Source organism: Macrotis lagotis, chromosome 1 (genome assembly GCF_037893015.1).
Source record: "Macrotis lagotis isolate mMagLag1 chromosome 1, bilby.v1.9.chrom.fasta, whole genome shotgun sequence".
Lineage (NCBI taxonomy): Eukaryota > Metazoa > Chordata > Mammalia > Peramelemorphia > Peramelidae > Macrotis > Macrotis lagotis.
The window spans coordinates 136,709,901-136,735,015 of record NC_133658.1 but is presented as its reverse complement, the minus strand read 5'-3'; the positions used below and the strand labels follow the sequence as shown (position 1 = coordinate 136,735,015).

Genomic DNA, 25,115 nt, shown 5'->3' with positions numbered 1-25,115 from the left:
CTAGTTCATTTTACAGATGAGGAACTTCAGTCAAACAGGGTGAAATGACTTGCCCAAGAACACATAGCTGGCAAGTGTCTGAGGCCAAATTTGAAATCAGGAAGATGAGTCTTTCTGACTCCAGGTCCAGAATTCTGTGCATTATGATGCCTGGTCCTATTATACTTTCTTCCTTTCAATGTACTCAGTGAGCTAATGACACTGTCTCTTGGCTGTTCCTCACATAAAACACCAGCCATTATGACTTCGTGCTTTTTCATCGATTGTTACCCATGCCTAGAATTCTTTCCTTCTTTGTCAATTCTTCTTAATTTCTTTGGAGTCTAAGCTACAATTCTATCTTCAGCAAGAAACCTGTTTCAGTCTTTCTGTCTTTGCTAGTGTTTACCCACTAAAATTACTCCTATTTATTCCTATATATTTTACTTTTGACTAGTTGTTAACATCATTTCCCTCAATGGACTGTGAGCTCTGGGACTGTTTTACCTTTGTTTCCTTATCACTTAGTACAGAGCCTGGCACATGTTAAGGGTTTAATAAATACTGGTTGACTTTACATATATTGATGGTGATAGATTCCCATGTAGTTACGCAGAATAAACTAGAACAAAAATTATATTTTGCACCAGTGAGCAAACTGGTAAGACTATATTAGAATGCAATCAGTCAGTTAGTCATGTTTTAATTATCATTTTATGCAAGGCAAAGTGCTAGGTGTTGGAGATACAATGACAAAAACAAATGAAATTAACCTTTCCCTATAAGAACTTTCATTTCACCAGAGGAGATAACATGCACAGGAAAAGTATATGTGAAATAAAAATAACACATTTAAGGACAACATGTTAGCAATTTGGAGGGTACTGGGAAAGCCATGAGGTAGGATCATAGATCTAGAATTAAGAAACCTTAGACCTAATCATGTTCAATCTCCACATTTTAGATGAGGACGTTGACATCCAAATTGGTTGTCACTTGGCCAGAGTTTGTGTATGAGGTGTGATCTGAACCCAGGTCTTCCTGACTCAAAGTCAAATACTACAGCCACTACACTGTAGCACCTCAACAAGAAGAAGGCACTTGAACTGAAGTTTGAAGGAAGATTTTATGAGTCAGAAGTGAGAGGGTATACATTTTTAGGTATAAAAAGAAAGGAAGGAAAGAAACAAGAAAGGAAAAATGGAAGGAAGTCAGGAAGGAAGAAAAGGAAGACAGAAGGAAAGAGGAGAAAAGGAAACAAAGGAGGGTGAAAAGAGGAACGAAGGAAAGGAGAGAAGAGAGAGAACGTAAAGAAGGAAACATCTAAGTGCCTATATATGTGCCAAATATTTACTTTACAGATATTATATCACTTGATCATCACAGCAATCTTTGGAAAATTATTATTACCACCCCATTGCCCATTTTATAGTTGAAGAAACAAAGGCAGAAAGGAAGGTTAAGTTATTTATCCAAGGTCACATAGCAAGCAAATATCTGAGGTCAAATTTGAACCCAGCCCTTCCTGACTGGACCTGCACCATGGTAGACTACTTATGCAAGAGCAGCAGTTAGAAGACTAGAATTGATTGTCCTTTTCCTCTGACACATGTGAAACCTCAGTTGTGAGAGAGCCAAATATGGCAGATGTTTGAAAGTCATTGCTATTTTAGTAGTTCCTTGACTTAATTCTATACCTTCAGCCTTTGAAGTGAGAAAAAATTCTGGCTAAGGGGATGCTTCATATCTTCATGAATCATGTAATTAGACCCTCTTTCATTTATTTCTGCTCAACTGAAGACTGAGATGAGTGGATCTAAAATTCAGCAAGCAGCATTTTCATGAGGAACAAAGAATAGATGTTAGCATACCAAGTCATTAGGATACCCTTTAGGATCCTAATTCTTTAAGAACTTAAAATAAAATAAAAGGGGATGGGATGGATCTACTACTGTTTAGAGACAAAGGGCAAACAAGGTGATGACATTCCACCTATGGATTTGTGAAATCCTCTATAATTGTCCTAAATATAGAAAAAAACTACAGTTGTGGTTGCAGGTGATGAATGTTCAAGAGATAGAAATACATAACTATACTTTGCAGTAGATCTCCTTGTCTACTCTGTGCTTGTCATAATGTGCTCAGCTGATCTCCTTCCTACCCCCAGGCAAGGATTAGCTTCACCCTTTGCATTTATAGAGGAACAAGGCATCATGATATGAAAAGCTAACTTGCTGCCTACATTTAGTAGATGAATTTGTAATGTCATGTCAGCCTTATGGTGAAAAAATATAGCAGACACTCTGTTACCTGGCATCTTGTTAAGAAGAATTTCTCTACTTCTATTGAATAATATTATTCAAAATGATTACCTGGAGGCACTTCAAGAGGTAGAGCTACTTTTCTCAAAGAAGATGCAGCTTGTTTCCTATAATTTTAGTGATAAATGCATTAAAATGCTTTGCAGGTCTTTGATAATTATGTGTTTAGTTATCTTCCCAATAATTCCTTTGTACTCAATGGTGGCCCCTACTGATATCAAGTTATATCCTCCCCATGAGAAAAATGATGGCCAATCCCCATGTCATACAAAATGAGAATTGCTTGAATTTTGGGAGAGTTTTAGCCTTAAGAAGCACATACTTAGTAATAAAAGAGTGATAAGGAGAGGATTCCTGCCTTCAAATATTTGAAGGATTTACCGTATCAAGGTTAAGACTTATTTTCTTTGCTTAAAAGTACGGAACTTGGATCAAATAGAAGTTATAGGGAAGCAGAGTTCAAATCAATAAAAGGATCAATGCAATTACTTTTATTGGAAGGTGGTTCAGAAATGGAATGGGTTTGGGAGATACTATTTTTCCCATCACTAATAGCTAGCATTCATTTTTATTAAAGCTTACTTTATAAATATTATCTCATTTTATCTTCTCAACAATCCTGGGAGGTAGGTACTTTTATCATGCCTATTTTACATAAGAGGAAATTGCATTCCAAAGATGCTAAATTACCTGAACAAGGCTACATAGTTAGTGACCATCTGTGACCAGTTTTTACTCACAGTTTCTTGACTCCAAGTCCAGAGCTCTAAGAATTGCACCATCTAGCTGCCCATAAAACAGCATTTACATAGATGCTTTAAAGTTTTTAAAACATTATAAGAGCTATTTCATAAATAGTCCTTTGAGAAAAGAGCTGTTATTATCCTCAATTTATATACAAACTTTATATATAAAGAAGCTGAGAATGAGGGAAATTATATGATTTTCCTTCAGTCACATAGCCAGAAAGTCTCTGAAGGTAGATTTGAATTCAATTTTTCTATATTCAAGTCCAGTGCTCTTATCTACTATGATGGTCATAGATTAAATGACTATTAATCATAGATGTTATATAAGGGTCTCCTGCTTAAATAACAATTAAATTGTATGATCTTGGTGTTCATTACTTTGGGTTGTGGAGACTTCTACATCCTTCCAGTAGAGAGCTCTTTTACAGTAAGTGATTATCAGTTAATAATCTCAGTGGGGATTAGGTGATCAGTCATTGAGAGCAAAATAAAAAAGGACCCTTGAATTAAAAAGGACAGGCAAAAGGATGTTTTTTCCCCTAGGAGTTGGAAGGGACCTTAGAGATCATAATCCAATTAGGTCATTTTACATGAAAAAAAAAAGTCCCAGAAAGTTCCTTTAGCTTCCTAAGATTTCCCAGGTAGTCAAGGTTCAAATTTGACTCTAGACCTTCTAGGAAGTAGAGAAATTTGCTTCATAGTTTTGCCTAAAACTTTCATTCTTATTTGTTCTTGTATTATTATGCCATTTATATATCACGGGACTTAAAATGCCTCCTATGTTTTAAGAAAGAAGGTAGCAATGAAAGGGTAAACAAATGCAGACAACAGGTATGAGCATTGTAAAATGTCCAAATTCAGTAAACAGCTTGGCCATCATCAAGTGTGCTGTCTCATTTTATAGATATAAGGCCTAGAGAGGAGAGGTGACTCATCCAAGATGACACACTCCTTAATTACAAAACTAGGGCTAGAATCTAGGTTTCATAAAACCTTTTTAAGGGATACCCCCACCCACCCATTACACACTGATGGTTTCAGATAATTTTTAGTTAATCATGATTGGTGACTATGAGACCTATATCTCCTGCCCCTCAACGTATTAGAATATAAAACTTTTTGTTTTGTGTTTGGAGATTTTAGTTAGGACAATGTCTCATAACACATATGTCAGGGGACAAGGATGGCACCATAAAGGAATATGTGTTATATAGAAGTTATTGAGTCTAATTTCTAAAAGCAAACCTGGCATAGAATGGTCCTATGTGACAAAGAGTCATTGTAGGTTAAAAGCTGAAAACTAGACTAAGACTTTTGGGATACTTCACATATTGAATAATATACATCTATATATGTAATTAGGTAGTATAGTGGATAGAGTACTGGGACTAGAATTAGACTCAATTTCTTGAGATTAATTTGGTTTTAGACACTAGTCATGTGACCCTGGGAAAGTCATTAACCCTGTTTGCCTCAGTTACTTAACTAATAAAATGACCTGGAGAAAGTCATGACAAATAACTTTAATATCTTTGCCAAAACCCCAAATAAGATCACAAAGGTTCAGACACAAATGAAACAACTGAAAAAGAACATATATATCTATGTCTGTCTATCTATCTATCTATCTATCTATCTATCTATCTATCTATCTATTATATGTACATATAAAATTAAATATATATGTGTATATATCTAAAATTAAATGTGTACATGCACATGTGTATGCATGTAGGTATATATGTATATGAAGTCTACCAAGAAATACTCGAGCACATCTCTTATTCCTACATATGTCTTCTATTCTCTAGGAAAAGTATACCTAGTTCCTTCACTAAGAATAATAACTTAATCTCTTTAGCTCTCTGTAGTCCCTAAGCTCTTTAGATAGATTTTAATGAATTTGATCCTTGTATCAACTGTGTGAGGCAAGTATAATTATGATCTCCATTTTATATGTGAAGAAACTAAGGTCCACAAGAGGCTCAATGCCCAAGGTCAAAGAGTTAGTAAGTATCTGAGATCTTTCTCATTCCAAGTCTTCTCAGTCCTATTGCCATATAGCCAATCTTGTTATAGTTCAGCTTTGAGTATGTTTATTATATAGGTTTCCCATTCATGCACATGCTCCAACTTGTCAATGATATTTCTAAAGCATGGTGCCCTAAACTATCATACTCTAGCTGTGAGAGAATATATTACTTCCTTATTAAGGAAGCTGTACTTCCATGTATAAAATATGATTATACTAGTTGATCTTTTTCTCTTATTCTACCTTTATTAACAGCTAAAAAGCTAAAAAGTTTTTTCCATAAAATGTACTTCTTCAGTAATACAGCAGTTATAAAAAGTAAAAACTAAGTTAAGCTTCTTGTAACAAATAGAGAAATATCATTACAAGAACAGTACATAATCCTACTGTGTAGTACCAGATAGGGAATTGAAACACACTCATAATGGAAAATATTAATATCTCTGCTATCATTATAATTGTCTCATTTAATGAAAACCTCTTATGTGACCAAAACCAACCCTCCATATGGTTCTTTAAATGCAAATAGAAGGAAAAAGTCATTTAAACTCAACAGCAGCATTTGGAGACTCTATTTGAGTTGAGCCCATTCATCAGGCATTCATTCCCAAACTGCAATTTCATTGGGTATCCAAGGAACATAAGCAGCCTCGAGGTATAGCTAATCAGTGCTTTTTAATTATTTTTTTCCTGGAGAAAATCAAAATAGGGGCTATATCATCTTACTTGAATCCAATTTTGCATATAGTTCTCTTGTGTCTTTAAGATACAAATGAAGGAAAATTGCACTCATCCATATATTGTAAAGGTGGATACTGGAAAGAAAAAGCAAACTAGGGATGCTGAGTATTCTGAACCCCCTTTTGATGCAGATGATGTAAACTAGACTTCTATTCAAATAGATCTGGACTAGTTGGTTCCTGCCATCAACTTTTCACTTTGAGTTTCTATAGTATAATGGTTTGGGGTCAGTGTAAAGATATATATTTTAGCAATTAAAATTTTTAAAAAAGTAAAATGTATTGTCTTGATAAGTAGTGAGTTTTCTATCCCTAGAAGGTCTTCAAGTAGTGATTGAATGACTACTACTTTTGGTCATTGTCCAGGAGAATCCTAAAAAGTACCAGTCAGTTGATTCAGATGACTTCTGTTATTCCTTCCAGTTCTGAGGTTTTGGAGGATCAGATGAGTTGGAGTTGGAAAGGATACTAAAAATTATCCAGACATGGGACCATGTATTTAGAGTCAGTTATTAGCTCTTAGAAATAATTTTTAATTCTCTTTTTTATATTAAGGAAATAGAAGTCTTTTATTTCTTTCCCAAGGTCCCATAGGTTAAGTGGTAGGGCCACTTGTCTTTTTTCCCTCAGGAGTCTTACTTTAGAACTGAGAACTAGCAAAGAAAAGTAATTTATTCATAGTAAGAAGCAAAGATAAGACTAAATCCATGTCTGAAGCCTGAATCTTTTGATTAGAGCAGAGGTTCTTAACCTAGGGGTCTCTGAAATTTCTTTGTTTATTTTGGATAACTTTTTAATAACATTGACTTACTTTGTAACCCTGTGTGGTTTGTTTTATTCATTTAAAGATATTGCTTGAGAAGTGGTCTGTAGGCTTAAAAAACATTGCCACAATGGTCTAGGACAAAAAGAAAAGGTTAAGAACCTCTATCCTGCAGCAAGTCTTCCTTTAATGATTCACTGATTTTATGGGATGAATGGAAGTTGTTCCTTGGATACAAAATGTGATGATTCTGGCAAATTTCTGTGTGCTAGGTTTAGCTAGTTATTTTCCTTCTCTGACCTGGTTTTCTCTCGTCCAAAGGTGGGTCCACTGATGATTTTAAAAATCTAGGAGTTTATGAAATATTCTCCAGTGCATTTATCCCATTGAGATCCTTTTGTTTTCTTCATTTTGCAGTCCTGACAGTTTTTCACACAATTCAGAGTCACAGGACTGATCTTGGAACATTATAGTTTCCTTCTGCCTTTATTAGTCAATGGGGAGGGCAGAGGATGGGCAGCAAGGAAGGTCACTGTTTTTGCAAGTTGTACAATAATTCTGAGGTCTTAAGGAATTTTTTTCCATATGTTTTTTGTTTTGTTTTGGAGAACAAGAAAACTTGTGAAACTATTAATTGATCCGTAATTTATAATCTTAGAAACATTGGGGGATGAAGGAAGGGGAGGGACCAAGATGTTAAGTTATTTGCCCTGCTTGGGGTCATGAAGCTGATATGTATCAGAGGGAGGACTCGAGGAACAATATATGTACAGCTAGGTCCTGATTAGGTCCAATAATGAGTTCTATGAAGTGCTCTCATGTATTGGAATTCAACTATTCAAAATTATAATTATGTAAAATAGGATAATTGCTTCTAGAGTAACAGAAAAATGTTGCATGAATTCAAAGAATGTGGCTACATCACAGGGATCTAGTTATAGAGTATCTTGTAAAACTTAGAGCATTTTATTAAGCATTACTATGTCTGACAACAAAATATTTTTTAAGTTCTTTTGATGTGTCAAGATTATTATTTTACTCCTATTTTTCTATCTACTATACCATACCACCTCTTATTCCATGAGTTACCAAACTAGGATGATTCTATAGTTGCCAAATTGTAATATAGGATCCCTTCCACACCCCTATCCCAAAGTGAGATTGTTTTTTTAGAGAAGATTCTATAAATGTTCATGGAACAAGCCCTGTAAACAATAGGCAACAGTCACATTTTATTCAAGTCAGATGAGGGAGCAAAACGTAATTTATACTCAGACCAATTTAACAAAAGCCAAAGGTTTCTGAGCTTCCATTTAGTTCTTGACAGAGAAGCCTCATTCTGAGGCCTCTATCTGCTTGGTCAGATAATTTGGGTCCTCTTGTAGAACTCTAAACAGGAAGTGAAAAGGTTGTCTTTTCTAATCAAGGAGTGAAAAGAAATCGTCTATCAAATCAAACCCCATTTTTCTTTGCATCAGAAAATTTCAGTGGGAAGTTTGGGAGCTTGCTTAATTTTCCCATTTCCTTTGTAAACTGGGGAAATTTCTCACAAGGCTTGAGTAGAAAGCAGAACTATTTAGTCATGCTTTGGCTATGAAATGAAAGGAAAAGAATGAGAAAGTGCTTTGTAAAACTTAAGAGAACTAAACAATCAATAGTTATAATTTATATAGCTCTTTAAGGTTTACAGAGCATTTCACAAATATTATCTCATTTGATCATCACAGCAACTCTGGGAAGTATGTACAATTATTATCTCCATTTTTCAGATGAGCAAACTGAGACAGAGGTTAATTGACTTGCCCAGGCTCATACTAAAGCTGAAGTGAAATGAGTAGAACCAGAAGACTGTAAACAATATTGTAATAACAGTCAAATCTGAAAAATTTGACCATTCTGATCAATACAATAATCCAAGACAGTTCCAAAGGACTCATGAAGAAAAAAAGCTATACATATTCAGAGAAAGAACTGTTGAATTCTGAGCGTAGAGTGAAACAAACATTTTTTACTTTATTTTTCGTGCTTTGTTTCTTGGAACATGACTAAAATGAGAATATGTTCTGCATGTATAATTGATATCACATAACAGAGAAATGAGATCTCCACAAATTCCTAGCATAGCACACAGAGTGACGAACCCTGAGTTAGGAAGAGTTAGATACAGACCCTGTCTGAAATATGTACTGGCTCTTTGAACCTACTGTCAACAAACATTTATTAAATGATTACTCTGAGCCAATTATCATACTAAGTATTGAAGATACAAAGAAACATTGGCCTGTGGAAGGATACTTGTCCTCAAAGAATTCACATTCTAATGAAGTAGACAGATACTAAAGTTTCTGCTCTCTATATAAGATATATAATACACACACACACACACACACACACACACACACACACACACACATACACACAAACATTTGGATGTTAAAATTAAAGTAGAAGGAACTAGGAACTAGGGACAGAATGGAGGGGTGAAGATTTCCTTTAGAAGGTAACATTTGAGCTGAATCTTTATGGAAGGAAGCAAAGATGCAGAGGAGAAGAGGGAAAGTATCTTGGGGGAATGAGGGGGAGGAAGGGTGACAGCTAGTGCAAAGAAAAGGAGATTATCTTCTTCAATGAACATCAAAGACCAAGCAAATATATTTGGTTCAGAGATTCTGTAGAGATGAATGGAATTTAAGACTATAAATAAAGGAAGGGGCCAAGTTGTGGAGAACTTGATTCTTGATAACTGAGTCACTTGAATTTGTTGAGGAATAGTGGGGTATGGAACAAGGGTAGACCTGTGCTTTAGGAATAACTTTGGCAGCTGAGTGGAAGATGGATTGATGTGTGGAATCATGTGAATCAATATCAAATAGGAGGTTATGGTAGTTTAGGTGAGAGGTGAGAAGTGATGAGGGTTGGAATTAGAGTATATAAGTTGAGACATGGGATATATACACACACACACACACACACACACACACATATATATATATATATATATATATATATATATATATATATATATATATGAAAAGTTGTAAGGGCAAGAAAGAATTCTATGAAGTTATTTAACTTTGATAATCTCTAAGCTCACAGCTCAATATTAATGATCATTTGAATCAGAGGAGTGATAAACTCTTGGGATTTGAAAAAGTATTTCATACTAAAGTCAGTGAAACTACATATTCATAACATAAAGAAATATATATACATTAAAATGTTCCAATCAAACTGAGTTAGAGAAACACCACTTCACTAATACTACATTTTTCAATAAACTTTCCCAAATGACTGTTCTACTGTCTTATTGAGGCACTCATCCAGTTCTAAGCATACTTGCTGAATGAGAGAAAAGGATAGTTTGGCAGCAAACCCAGATGTACTGTAAGCTGCCTTACCATAAGGAGAAAAGAGGACTAGATAGGAAGGGGACATCTTTCTAACAGGGATAATCTTCATAACCATGGTACATGGAATGTGATTTACTAACATATTTAGTTTCTTTCCCTGGAAGCATATTTCCTTGTGGTAAGTAAATGGAAACCTGTACTCTAGGTACTAACACTTCTGCTTTCACTTTTCTTTTTAAAGTGAATGAAGTTTTATAAGTCATTGTCTTTAGCAGTGTGGTACTCATAGATTTATTGGAATTGGATTTTTGAGCTGAGAAATTCTCAGATTTGGTAGGAGATTCATACCCCCAAAATATAGAATTGGAATGAATCTTAGTAGATAACTTGCCCAGCCTGTGCAAGTAAGCCTTTCTAAAATATCTCTAATAAATGCCATATTAATAACCCTGTAGTTATGTGGAGCTCTGTCCTTCCTGAGATAGCTTATTACTTATTATGGTAACTCTAATTAAAAAAAAAGCTTTTCCAACTCAATTCAATCTGTTTCTCCATAGCAACTCTAACTGTTGAGGTATTTGCATAGAATACAGGTGGATGGGATGCATAGAGCTGAAATCTTTTTATTTTTCCCCCTGCAAATTGAACTCATTGCTCTTAGGAATATCTTCTTTGAGCTAAGTAGAATTAGTCTTATTTTTCTTCTAAACCTCGAACTATAGGCAATTCATTCTACCTCAAAGCCCATTCAAAAATAGGATGTTCAGAAGTTCACATGCTTTTTCAGAAGTGATCTGACCAGATCAAAGCTACTGAACACTATTTCTAGTAAAGAAATGGATTATTATTTATATAATAGTTGAAGAAAACAAGTTCCAGAGAAGTTAACAGTCTAGTCCACAACCCTACCCTGAAACATCCCCCCCCCCCCCCCAGTATTCTGTGCTTTGGTGCCATGGGTCTTCCTGTTTTGATTAGGAGGAACCTTCATTACATAAATTCTTGGCTCACTTGACTTGAGATAGAATACTTAATTAGGGTCTTGAGTTGTTCTTTCCACGGGGAGTCATTTAACTGTGTAATATCCTCTAAGCTTCAATTCTCCCCTAAGGCATTGGGAAGACTCAACTTTGGCAATGACTTAGACACACACAGAGTGCATTACTCTACTTTTTTTGGGGGGGTGCTGTTAAATAATTAGAATCTTTCCTAGCCTACAGCTAAAAGAATAATAACTGGGGATTCATTTGGTAAAATCACAGCCAAACCAGATAAACAACAATAAAAATGTCTATTGTCACTGGTCACTATAGACCTAAAGGATACATGGAAACCAGCCATTTCTCTCTCTCTTTTTTTCCGCCCTCTCTCTCTCTCTCTCCTTGTCATCCAAAGTCAGTTAGTTTAGTAGCTACTTTTGATTAAAATTCACTGACCTCAGTTTTCCAGGTGTTGAATTTTTCAGGTTCTCTTATTTTTCTCTTTTGACTCTGCTCTCCAAATTTTTGCCTATTTCGCTGCTTAACTGATATTTAGCTGGAGGCTGGGGAGGGGGAATAAAAGGAAATGATCCTAAAATGATTCAATTTTGCTCCTGATGAGGCACTGGATAAAACTCTGGTGGAGAAAAGGTTATAGAACTCTACACTTGCTCCCATTACAATGGATTATGACTGTCAAACCCTCTCTGTTATCCCATCAGTATTAATATTCAAGAATTGTCAGTTTTCCATGTCACAAAGGTTAACTCATAAAAATTTCTCTGCAAGGAAGAACTTACAGACCTTCAAATAGATATATTACAATGTAGGCCTGGCCCTTGGCAAATTTCTTAAGGAACAAATTTATCTCATGGCTCTCATTTTAAGTGACCTTCCCACTTGTTCCCCTCCATCTCCACCACCCCTGCTATTGGACTCACTCTTCAACTCCAAATATTTACACTTTCATCCTGTCCTACTTATTTATACAGGTATCTACTCTTAGTTAACTTCTGACCAATCCTCAGAAATGTGTTAAATGATAGGAATTTGCACTATAGCAAGTTATTTCTGAAGATGTTCCAGGTGTTTTAAAGATCGAAATCTGTAAGGGCATAATTATAGTCAGTTTTATAGATCCGAGGAGGATATAATAGGAACAGAGATTTAGAGCAGAAAGGGACATAAGAGGTCATATGGTCCAACCTCCTCATTTTACAGATGTGTAGACTGAGACTCAAAAGGGTAAGGAAAGGAAGAATTAGCATATCATCTTAGAGTTGGAAGAAACTTTAGAAGGCATCTAGTCCCATATTTCACCCAATGCATACAAATCTTCTATTATATCCCTGACAAGTGGTCATTTAGCCTCTGGTTGAATTTTCCAAGGGACAATGAGGTAACATGTCTGTGAAAAAGACTAGTGCATTATCAGGACTACATATATACATACATACATATATATATATATATATATATATAAAATATGTTTGTAAACATATATTTTGAATGTAGCAATATTAATGACTATACATACTGAGAAATGCCTTAGGATTCATAAAATTTCTGAATTGGGAGACACCTGAACTTTTACACTCTCTTACTTTGTTCCAATTTCAGAGTATGTGAAAGCTCATAAGCCTTCTCAAGGCTAACCTTTTTCTTTCTTTTGCTTCTTCAAAGCATTTTCTCCATCTTAAGTCTAGATTACCAATTAAACAGTAAATTAAGCCCTAATTTGTATTGTTTGCAAATCTCTGAGGTAAAAATATTCACACTGAAAATTTGACAATGGGTTTTCACCAGCCCAGATGAGCTAGCTCTAGCATACCTCTATCTCTCACCAATACTGCTCCCATATTAACATGCTCCTTCTTTACTGATTGAAACTGTTATCAGGTGTCTCCCATATTTAAAAATAAGTATATAAACATATGCATATAGCTATTATATAAATGAATGAATAAATAGAACAATGAACAAATAATAAACTTGCCTTGATATGACTATCTTCTCAAGTTAACATCCTATATCTCTCCTTTTCATTGTTATTCTTCTTGAAGAAATAGTCAACAATTTTTTGCTTCTAATTTTCCCAAGCCCTTATGGTCTGGTCTTTGATATCCCCACTGTATTGAAATATTTTCTTAAGGGTTGTTAATGATTTTCAACTGCAAAAATTTTCAGTTTGCATTCTCTTTGATCTTTTTATAACTTTTAACACTGTTGTCTCTCCATTTAACACTGTTGTCTATCCCTTTTTCTTACATATATCCTCCTTCCCTGGCTTCCAGGATGCTGATCTCTCTTGATTGTCTTCCTACTTGTGCCACAGTTCTTTCTCAGTCTCCTTCAATGATTAATTTTATCCTGTTTCTATCCTTAAGTGTAGTTATCACATAAGACTCTGTTCAGGATCATTTTTTCTTTTCTTCTCTCTTGTTCTCCTCTATTCTCTTCTGATTCGCTGCTTCTTTCTCTGTTTTTGTGCCTCTCTCTTTGAATTTCTATGTCTTTGTCTGTCTCTCTTAATATATATATATATATATATATATATATATATATATACAACATATATCCTCTATTTTGTGATCTCATAGGCATCTATGAAATATTATTTAGAGAGCTGCCATTATTAATACAATGTATTTATAAATCTATATCTACCCAGTCCCAATTTCTCAATATTTCCAATTGGTTCCTTGCTATTTCCAAGTGAATGTCCTGCCAGAATCTCAAATTAAACATGTCCAAACTGAATATGTCCCCTAGACCTGTCTATCTTTCCATTTTCCATATTTCTGTGAATAGAAACACTGTTCTCCTAATCATTCAACTTGAAAACTTTAGTTATTTTGCACCTTAACATCCCCTTTCCTACCTACATCCTATCAGGTACAAAGTTTATTGTTGCTAACTCTCATTATCTCTCATATCCATCTGTTTTTCTCACACTTATAATACCAGCCCCCCCCCCCCGCCATTTAAGCTTTCTTGATTTCTTATTTCTCTTTTATTGTTGCTTAGTCATCTCTTTGTGACCCCATTTGGGACTTTCTTGGTAAAGATATTGGAGTGGTTGGCTCATTTTACAAATAAGAAAACTGAGGCAAATAGAATTAAGTGACTTATCCAGAATCAATAGCTAGTAAGTGTCTAAGGCCAGATTTGAACTGAGAAAGCTGAATCTTTCTGACACCAGGCCCAATACTCTATCCACTGCCACCAGCTAGCATAGTTGCCTTCTCTATTTTATAATCTACCTTTTTTGTTGTTTTGTTTCAATTGATTTCAATTTTGTGCATTTAGCACACAGCTGGATTCATATTCCTAATGTTTAGGTTCATCTATATCATTCTTCTGATCAAAAATCTATAATTACCTCTGATTTCCAAAGGAATACATTACAAATTGCTCAGTCTGGCATTTACATCTTCTAGGACTTGGCATCCATCTGCCTTTTGAAATTTATTTCACATCTCTCCCCTTAGTTGAGAAATATGTGAGAAGCAGGACAGGATATAGAGAGCCTTGAAAAAAAAGAGGACCTGGATTCAAGTCCTACCTCTGAAATATACTGTCAGTGTAACCCTGAGCAAATAACTTAACTTCTGAGTCCTGCAGTCAACTCTTGAAGACTTAATGTTTTTGAGAAGATGTCAACTTGCATCAGTAGTGGATATTTTTTCACCAAGGAGTTCCCTGCACCAGTGAAATAAGAGACCAGGCCATTCTCTTTCTCTCTTTTTGAATGTTCTAGTCATGTCTGATTACTAGTTGTTACTGAACTAAACATTTCCTACCTCCTCACTTTTTCCTACTATATTTTTGCCTTTGCTGAATTTTTCTCAGGATTGTATCTCATCAGTTCTTGACTTGTATTACATCTTTCTGTACACAAATTGCACATACATTTTCTTTTCTTATTTTTGAATATATCAATAAAATATATTTTAATTAAAGAAACAAGGAAAAAACCTATGGAAAAATATAAGACTAAAACTCAGGTAAATCAGCTGTTTGGCACAGGATTAACCAGTGCTTAGAGGGATGGCAACAATACTTTATTTAATTTTTTTAATTATTTATTTTTCCAATTATAATTACACAAACATTTTCATCTCCTCAGTAGAATCCAAATTCCTTGTAGGTAGAGATAAACCTTTATATCTTTATATTTCAAGTACATGGCACAAGATATATGCTTGATAAAGTCTTATCAAATGAATTGATGGAAACCTGAGGTAATCTAATCTAATTTATCAACACTTTAGTAAGAATAGTCATGACATATGGTCCTTCAGCAGGGCTGAACTGGGAATAGGGGAGGGGTGGATTAATTTTACATTAACTAGATCACAATTTTGAATGTATATTCTTAATTCTAAACATTGGACTACATTTGAGTATAATATTTCATAATATTTTTTCCTCTTCCTGTCTCATTATTTCTTAATCCTATTTTATTTTCAATATTTTTATCACCTGTCACTTTAGCACCTACTATCAGATATTGTACATTTAACTGATGCATTTATAATTGTTAGATACCTCTAGACCTTCCACAGTATATACAATATACATTCTACTAACTCTGCTTTTTTACTTTCTCCCCTTTCCTTAGAACAGTAATGAAATCAATATAGCCATTCCTAGAAAGGACATGTCAGTCAATTATCCTATGACTACATTGACCTTCTCTGTGATTTCCCAGATAAAATTGGGAAGTAATGACACAGAAGAATGATTGGGACTGTCTTTTTTTTTTTAGTCTTTATGTTGGTATTTGTCTTCCTTAAATTCCCAAAATGTGTTTAATAAATGTATTTTCATTTATTCTATAGAAAAACACTTTCCTCTTCATCTGGTCTGTCTGCTACTCTCCTTTTGTGTTTGTTACCCTCAAATTATAGCCTTGGCTCTGTTATGCGTTAGTCAGTGTTTCTTATTTAAACTTTCTTTTCTTCCATTTTTCCTTTTAAAGAAGAGTAAAATATAAACACGCTTGGCAAAATTTGACTCTCCTTCATAGAAAAAATGGAAAGATTTGGAATTGTTTATAAAAAATTCATTTTTTTAAAGCATAGGACTCTTCTAGAAAACAACCATATGGCAAAGGAGGGAGATTTTTGACTCATAAGAGAAAACTGGAATCAAAATCTCAAGAGAAGAAAAAGATTCTGTAAAAACTGATAATTTTTTTATTTCAGTTATCTTATTTTGGAGAGAATTTTGTACTTAAAATTCTTTTTTTCAAAAATATTCTCAAACTTTGCAAATTCACAGAATAAAAAATCCTCTTACATCACCTCAAAAATTCCCTCTTTTATTGGTTCTTGTCCTTCATTATCAAAGACGTTTGAGACAAATTACAGTGTATCTTAATGTGGCTGATCAGACCAATTTGAGCTTGGAATGCTCTACCACAAATCAGATACAAAAAGTCCATGTGAACACCTAGGATGAGTATTCTAACCTTACATGTTACGTTCCCTTTGAGCTGCTTCAATTCCACCTTCCTCATAGGGTGCAGTACCCTCACTGATAAGGGCATGCCATGCTGGGTGGTCCTGTGCCAGGGTCCCTTATGCTGTACAATCAATTCTAAAGTTCTTCATTGAGACCTTCATGGTGTTCCAGTATCACTTCTCCTGTCCCCCTTGTGAGTGCTTATCCTGTGTGAATTCTCCATAAAATAGCTTTTTTGGCAAGCATCTGGCATTCTAACAATATTTCCAACCCTTTCTCTCATTAGCATTCCTGACAAGTGACCCACATTTAACCTTTGTTCAAATAATTCTAGTGATGGGGAACTTATTACCTCTATAAGTTGTTCATTCATTATATTTTCAAATAGCTTTCCTAATTTTAAAATCCTTTCAGTTAGATATGTGAAACAGCAAACAAATATAATGTTATCAGATAATTCATTCTGATATCTTCATCATTTCATCACTTTTTTAAAATATGAGGTAAATATACAGCCTGTTAACAAAACCATCCAATCTTCTCTACCCATTCCCCCCAAAATAAAAGTTCTTAATTTATGGCAACAAATTAACTTCTTAAATTCTCTTTTGCCTTAGACTTCATATTGGTTTTATTCCTACATATTCAGCCTTCTAGGTCTGAGTACTACAATTCTTAATGAGGGTTTCTGTAATCCCCACTTTTGACTTTTTACTGTTTACTACTTACAGCATAGGTATGCACCTCAGATTGCAGGTGTTCCTTGAAAAAGTGAGCATGGAAGGAAGGAGATGAACATAGATGGCTCATATCTTTAGTACTGTTCTATGGGTGACAATTTTACTCTAAATATGTGGTCCTATATTTTACCATATCCAGTCAGAATATACCATGTTCATCATCTAGCATATATAGCTCAGTGAGTAAAATTGGTAATAGAATGTAGAATATTAGAATTGTGATCCATTTTGATTCCATGAGAAAAAAAAGAAAAGATAATAGGAAAATACATTAATGGTAACTTCATTAAAATATCTGCTAAGAGGATGTATTGAAGTGGTTGTTGTTCAGTCATTTAGAGTTCTGTCCAACTTTCAAGATCTCATTTGGGTTTTTTTTGGCAAAGAAATTGAATTGGTTCACCATTTCCTTCTCTAGCTCATTTAACAGATGAGGAAACAGGCAAACAGTATTAAATAATATGACCAGGGTCACACAGCTAGTAAGGCTCTAAGTCCAGATTTGAGCTCTGGAAGATGAGTCTTCCTGACTCCAAGCCCAGAACTCTATTTCTCTATCTACTTGTCCCTAGTGAAATCTAATCAGTGATAGTCTCCCTTCCACCTCTTCTTCATTTACTTCTCACTCTAGTTCCACTGCTTTCCCCCTCCCCTCCTTTAAAAGATTTCAATCCCCTTGATAGAAACTGTTACCTGTTAATACTGTTTTTCTGTGCTAACATCTGCCAGTCTTTGCCTTTGGCACTGGGAGTATCAAATGTTGCACATATCCTCTGTCTGATGGAGTAGGGGATTTTGAAGGCTTTGGGGCCAGTCTGTGCAGGAAATGTGTTGTCCTCTTGTGCAAAAAATGTGATGGTTTCTCTTTCACTCTACAAATATAAAAAAAAAAAGAAAACTGTGATCAGATCCAACTGTTAGCACCACAATTTCAAGAAAATCAATTCACATGAGGAAATGCACTTAGCAGATTTTACTGTTTAATTGCATTGAAAATATGGAAGGTGGTTCCTTTTCTTTAAAATGAGCCTAGAAAAATAACTCCTAAAAATCTACCACTACTCTTGACATCATCTAGGTTCCTTCAATCTAGAAGTTCTCCATAGTCCCAATTGGTTATAAATTCATCAAATACTAAAATAGGTTAGCACCTTTCTCTGCTGGGACTATTTGTAGTTAGACATAGTCTTATTCTCCTTCTTTTGGTGATTCCTGAAGAATCAGATTTTTAAAATTAATGATTAAGGTATAAGTTCCACTGGTATTTTTACAGAATTTTTACTCTCAGGCTATTGAGAGTTGTCTCATAGTGGTGACTTTCAAATCCCATCACTTCTGGAATGTGATGATGCCCTTTGATGGTCCCATTTCATACAGAGGTTCCTATGATTTATATCTCTTTTGGGAGGGTTCAATATAGAAAGACCTTTCAAATAATTATAAATATCATAGGAAAGATGATAAGCTACATGTTTTCTCAAGTCCCTAATATATCTAAAATGTCGACTCAAAGAAATATTGAAAGCTAAGAACTGAAGCTCTTCCAGTCCTATACATTTGAAAATAATTGGGTACATATAGTATTTATCATAGGTATGTGGGACAGATATTTGGAGTAAATATTTCTTTAAATGTTTCTGTAAAGCATCAAAAATTTACTTTTATTAAGGTACTTATTAAAAAAAAAAACTATATCTTCTTGCTAAAGTTCTACTGCTGGCAGAAATTTGTCTGACCTCCACCACCAGTCTCAGGATGGTGTGATCCTGGGGACCTTGTGGAATTAATTAGCAACAGAAACTGAACAAAGTAGACTGGGTTGCATGAGAATGAATACCAATTAATATGCATTTTTAAATGTATAACTATGGATTCACAGAGCAAACAAAAAGAAAAAAAACTTTCTGACTTTTAATGGCAGTTTGATGAGTGGCCTTCCTTCCTGCTTTCACTTAGAAACTTTTCTATTTTAAATCAGTTCATTGCACAAGGATGGAGATGCCACCAGTCACTTTATATAACATTTATGATGTATTCCAAAAAGCATCTGGACCAGGTAATAAGAATCCTGTAGATACATCACATTTTCTGATTGTTTAAATTAAATATGCAGAGGGAAGAGTAGATTTCATGCCCTGCACATCTGAGATAAGCAATTGCTACCCTGGTTAGCTGAGGGAATTGTAAAGCAATGAGGAACTCCAAGTATTCAGTCTATTTTGTCAAATTATCCCCCTACTTCCATCACCTTTGGAGATGGGATAAGAAAACTTGCCACATGATTGAATTGGCTTGAAGAGGAAATTGTAACATGTAAAATTCCCATTTAAACTTCTTTCCCCCCAAAAGATGATTCTTTGGCAGTATTATTTGAAGAACAAGGATGAAAAAAATTGCTTGGAGGTGCCCCCCTTTTCTCTACAACTTTAGAAGAATTCCTTGGGTTTGGTTTACCATCTATAATACTAAGTGTCATCGCTAACTCTGAAGGGTATAATTCACCAGTAGTCCTCAGTCAATTTAATTGGCTTTCCTAAACTAACCAAGAGACTTATGTTGAAGGGACACCAGTTGATAACGAAGTTTGTCTATCGTAATTTTACTTATTAAAACACAAACCAAATACTTCTTCTACCCATTAAAGAATATTAAAGCATGAAAGCAAGTTGAAATGTTAGCTTTTCCTGGAAAATAATTTCATTTAACAGGATGGAAGGTGTTAGTGGATGTGGGGTAAGCCATAAGGAAGTAAATTACTTAAATTACCAAATTTATCTAAATTAGAAATAATAGAATATTGATATTTGTGGTTTCAAAGTTAAGGCAAACTGTGACCTATCAAAGCAAATCTTTTATTCTTCTTGTCTTGTTGTAAACCACAGAAGCAGTTAATGGTACTGTGGTATCTGCACCTTTAGCAAAGAAGCCTTGAATTCTCCTTTGGAAGAAAATAAGTCCAGAAGAATAGAATTAGAGAACATGGACTAGTCTCTGATACTTTTTCATTTGTTTCATCTTGGTGTGCCTCCAAGAAGCTATGAGCAATGGCCACACTATAATATACCTCCTCAGCAGATAAGTTAGACTTCCAAACATATCAGTGAGTTCGAGGAATAGCTACTGCAAGCATTCGAAGACGTTCCCCAGTCAAATGAGCAGATGAGAAAAATCTCTAACACTTCTAACCATCAAGACCATGGTTGAAACAGGCCCTGTGGAACCCTTAGAGTGTGTTCAATCACTGAAGATCCTGAAGTCAGTCTTTGAATCCTAGGCCCATCATTAATCAACTTGACTTTTTTTCTGTCATTGAACCTGATTGACTCTGGAAGAAGGAGTGAGGCTGATAACTTTATGCTACTCTACTTCATTTAAATCCAATTCACATACAAGTCAAGATCATTCATGATAACAGTGTTCCTCTTTGAAAATGAAGGACAAACAACTTTGTTTTATTATAGAGAAGTCATTCCATTTCTCTAAATTTGTTTGCTCATCCATAAAATCTAAAGCAACCCATAAAGTGGTTTAAGGAAAGTGCTCTTTAAGTTTTAAAGTACTACAGAACTGTGAATCCTGTTCATATCTTCATCCTCAACATCATCCTCATGTTTGTTGGTATTGTTTGAAGAACTTCAGAAACCTGGGTTTCACATTGTTTTTGCCCAAGGGTAACTTCCTTGTAAGTAGAATAGTAAATGGGGCATCATGTGGTATATCACTGTTTTAGTCTGCATAAGTTGCTGATGACCTAAGGTTCTAAAACAGGAGTGTCATGCCCTTTAGCAAGTGAGCCATTTACTGTCATCTCAATAGCCAGGAAAAGAAGATGGAAGATAAAAAGTTTCACATACAGAATGCAGTCTGTCTTTTCCCCAGCTTGGGGACTTAGTGATTCCAGTTTTGTTTTGCCTTTTTGTCCAAACTATTTATTAAAGGTTTAGAGGAAATAATCCCTTAATCCTTCTTGGTTTTGTTGAAAGATGAGGGAGGGAGATAAACAGTTTTTATCTATGAGAATTCATCTACTGTCAAATGATCACAGAATAGAATAGACCTTGAGACACTATCTGATACAGGCCCTTCCTTTAGGTAGGGCAACATCTAAATCTAGGAGAGCTTCCCTCCTCTTCCTGAAGATATTTGGAGATGGAACTTTCTTTTTTTTAATTAAAGATTTTATTTGAGTTTTACAATTTTTCCCCATCTTACTACCCTCCCCCCCAACAGAAAGCAATCTGTCAGTCTTTACTTTGTTTCCATGTTGTACATTGATCCAAACTGAGTGTGATGAGAGAGAAATCATATTCTTAAGGAAGAAACAAAAAGTATACAAGATAACAACATCAGACAATAAGATATTTGTTTTTTTCCCTAAATTAAAGGGAATATTCCTTGAACTTTGTTCAAACTCCATGGCTCTTTATCTGGATACAGATGGTGTTCTCCATTGCAGACAGCCCAAAATTGTCCCTGATGGTTGCACTGATGGAACAAGCAAGTCCATCAAGGTTGAACATCGCCCCCATGTTGCTGTTAGGGTGTACACTGTTTTTCTGGTTTTGCTCATCTCACTCAGTGTCAGTTCATGCAAATCCCTCCAGGCTTCCCTGAATTCCCAGCCCTCCTGGTTTCTAATAGAACAATAGTGTTCCATGACATAAATATACCACAGTTTGCTAAGCCATTCCCCAATTGAAAGACATTTACTTGATTTCCAATTCTTTGCCACCACAAACAGGGCTGCTATGAATATTTTTGTACAAGTGATATTTTTACCCTTTTTCACCATCTCTTCAGGGTATAGACCCAGTAGTGGTATTGCAGGATCAAAGGGTATGCTCATTTTTGTTGCCCTTTGGGCGTAGTTCCAAATTTCTCTCCAGAAAGGTTGGATGAGTTCACAGCTCCACCAACAGTGTGATAGTGTCCCAGATTTCCCACAACCCTTCCAACAATGATCATTATCATTTCTGGTCATATTGGCCAGTCTGAGAGGTATGAGGGGGTACCTCAGAGAAACTTTAATTTGCATTTCTCTAATAATTAATGATTTAGAGCAATTTTTCATATGGCTATGGATTGCTTTGATCTCCTCATCTGCAAATTGCCTTTGCAAATCCTTTGACCATTTGTCAATTGGGGAATGGCTTTTTTTTTAAAATATGACTCAGTTCTCTGTATATTTTAGAAATGAGTCCTTTGTCAGAATCATTAGTTGTAAAGATTGTTTCCCAATTTACTACATTTCTTTTGATCTTGGTTACAGTGTTTTTAACTGTACAAAAGCTTTTTAAATTTAACATAATCAAAATCATCTAGTTTGATTTTGGTGATGTTCTCTGAGATGGAACTTTCTTTTTTTTTTTTTTACAACTTTTTTTTAAAGTTTTTGCAAGGTAAATGGGGTTAAGTGGCTTGTCCAAGACCACACAGCTAGGTAATTATTAAGTGTCAGAGACCAGATTTGAACGTAGGTACTCCTGACTCCAAGGCCGGTGCTTTATCCACTATGCCACCTAACTGCCCCAAGATGGAACTTTCTAAAGATCAGATTTTATCACATTATTATGAGTGAATGAAAGATCATTTATTAAATACCTACCATGTACAAAGCTCTATATGTGAAAAGAGAAAAGCAAAACAATACCTGCTTTCAAGGAGCTCGAATTAAAACTGGGGAGAAACATATACAGTTATCCCTTCCACTTTGAGGAGATTTAGAGGAATGGTGACACCTCCATGATCTGGAAAATTCATGTAAAATTTTTTGGCCTCTCTTCATAGCAGAGTAGCTCTGAATTTTTTCTTCTTTTATTGTATCTTATTGTAAAATTTGTATTAATATTATACAATAGTATATTTATATTTCATGCATTACTTTTTATTTGTTTATTTTATCATATGCATTCCTGACTTTCTAAATTTTTTTCTGTGTCTTCTACTGGCCTTCCTGTGCCATTTGCAGAATCAGCAAAACTCTCCAAAAATTTCCATTTAACTTTTCATGCCAATCTGTGATATATCAAAATCTTGATTTAAAAAAAAGTTGCAATGTGAAATGGATGACTATAAGCAGCAAGCAAAATGGTAATGCACTATCTTTAATATTATTTCACTAAATTATCTACCCAGATGCTTTTGACTATTCTGCATTTGGACATCAAAACACTTTGTTTTGCACCTTCCCAAATCTTTTACTGTGCATTGTTTGAGTATGTATTGGTGTTTGTTAATTTTCCCCCAAATTCTAGATTGTATAAAAAAAGAATAATGCTTTTCAAATCAGAAGTCCTGACATTAACTCCTGGCTCTTGCATTTATGTGTGACCTTGTACAATCATATCATTTTCTAGACCTATTTTCCTCCTCTATAAAATGAGGAGGTTGGCCAAGACCTCTGAAATTCTTCTCAATTCAATAACCTAGGTTAACCTTTTTCTCCCCCAGCATGCTACTATTGTCACTGACATGATCTCGGACAAGTGACATGACTTCTCAGATTCTGAGTATTCTTTCCTTCAAAAAAGTAGGAGGTTAGACTAGATGTTCTCTAAGGTCCCTTCTATTTCTAAATCTAGGATTTTGAGATGTGGTCAGAATGTTCTATATATAGTAAAAACTGAAGTGTTGATGAACCTTGTCCATATTTGTCATGCTGTTTCAACCCAAATTCCACCTTCTTTAGCCTAAAACTATTCCTTCTTTATTTATATTTTATTGATTTGTCTACTCCTTCCTCAGGAATTCTTTGTACATATGAAGACAGTGTCTATATTGCCCAGGAGAGGTGCCATCTTGCTAACAAGTGCAGCATTTATGATGCGCAGTACAATGAACCAAATATCTCTACTTAATAGAAACACTGTAAGACATTCTATCATTATATAAGGGACTGATGTTATCAGTCATTGATATCCTACCTATGGGAAAAAAGTAAATGCAAATACACCATCTAAAAAGGAAGAGTTTAAAGAGGATTTGCATTCATCTATTTAAAACAGGCTTGAAACATCTCACTTGGTCTTGCATGGGATTTGAAATTCAGTAAATCTTGGAGCTTCTTAGGGATGAATTAATTAAATGTTTGAACAAATATAGCAGGCTAACTTTTAAGTTGGTAATTTTGTATAATCTGCAAATTATGTTATAAATATCCAGATGGCCCTTGACAGAAAAAAACGATTTCCCATCCTTTCTTTAAAAGAATGACCAAAAAAAAAAAAAAAAAGAATGACCAAAACACTGGATAATAGGGTTGTATATTTAGATCTGACAAGAACCTTGGAGGTTATCTAGTCTTCTCATTTTAGGAGATAAATAATCAATAAAAGCTTGTTGAGCATCTTTTAATGTCCCAACCACTGCTAGGTGCTAGAATACAAAAAGAAGGAGTCTTACCCAAAAGGGAGTCCTTACTCAAAGTAATGAAGTAATCTAAAGTTAAATAGTTGTAGATCTGGTAACTAGGTGGTATTATATGCAGAGAATGCAGCATCTAGAATCAAGAAGACTCATCTTACTGAATTCAAATGTGGCTTCAGACATTTACTTACTGTGCTACCTTGGACAAATCACTTAACTCTATCTACCTCAGTTCTGTCATCTATAAAATGAGCTGAAGAAGGAAATGGCAAATTGCTCCTTTATCTTTTCCAAGAACCCAAATGGGGTCACAAAGAGCCAGATGAGATTGATTAACTATTGAAAAGTTGTATAGCAAGAATTTGAATCCAGATTCTATAACTCTAAATGTTCTATATTACATTAGACCCCATCTTAGGGGTCTCTTAGGTCTGAAAAACTTCACAAGACACTATTATCATGGAAAACTTTCAGATCCTTGCCACAAATAAATGGTATAATTTGTGTTTAAAGTTGACAAATATTATAGAAGAAAAAAGCCATTAACTTATGTTTTCCCTTGAACTAAGAGCTCAGTGATGATAAGAAATACCTGTTAAAGATTTTAAATCCTAACACAATTTTTCT

General features: G+C 34.8%; 1 protein-coding gene across 12 annotated transcripts in view; it reads right to left on the bottom strand.

Annotated features, from left to right (window-relative positions):
* The window catches only part of UNC5D (unc-5 netrin receptor D), a 789,424-nt gene that overhangs the window by 14,680 nt on the left and 749,629 nt on the right, over positions 1-25,115 (bottom strand). For 11 of the 12 annotated variants that reach the window (XM_074208625.1, XM_074208642.1, XM_074208633.1 and 8 more), the window contains one exon: positions 17,817-17,995. In XM_074208625.1, the coding sequence (XP_074064726.1) occupies positions 17,817-17,995 (179 nt within the window). Of the gene's footprint in view, positions 1-10,989; positions 11,478-17,816; positions 17,996-25,115 lie in introns of those variants that run through there. The other variant, XM_074208673.1, reaches the window with a different exon arrangement.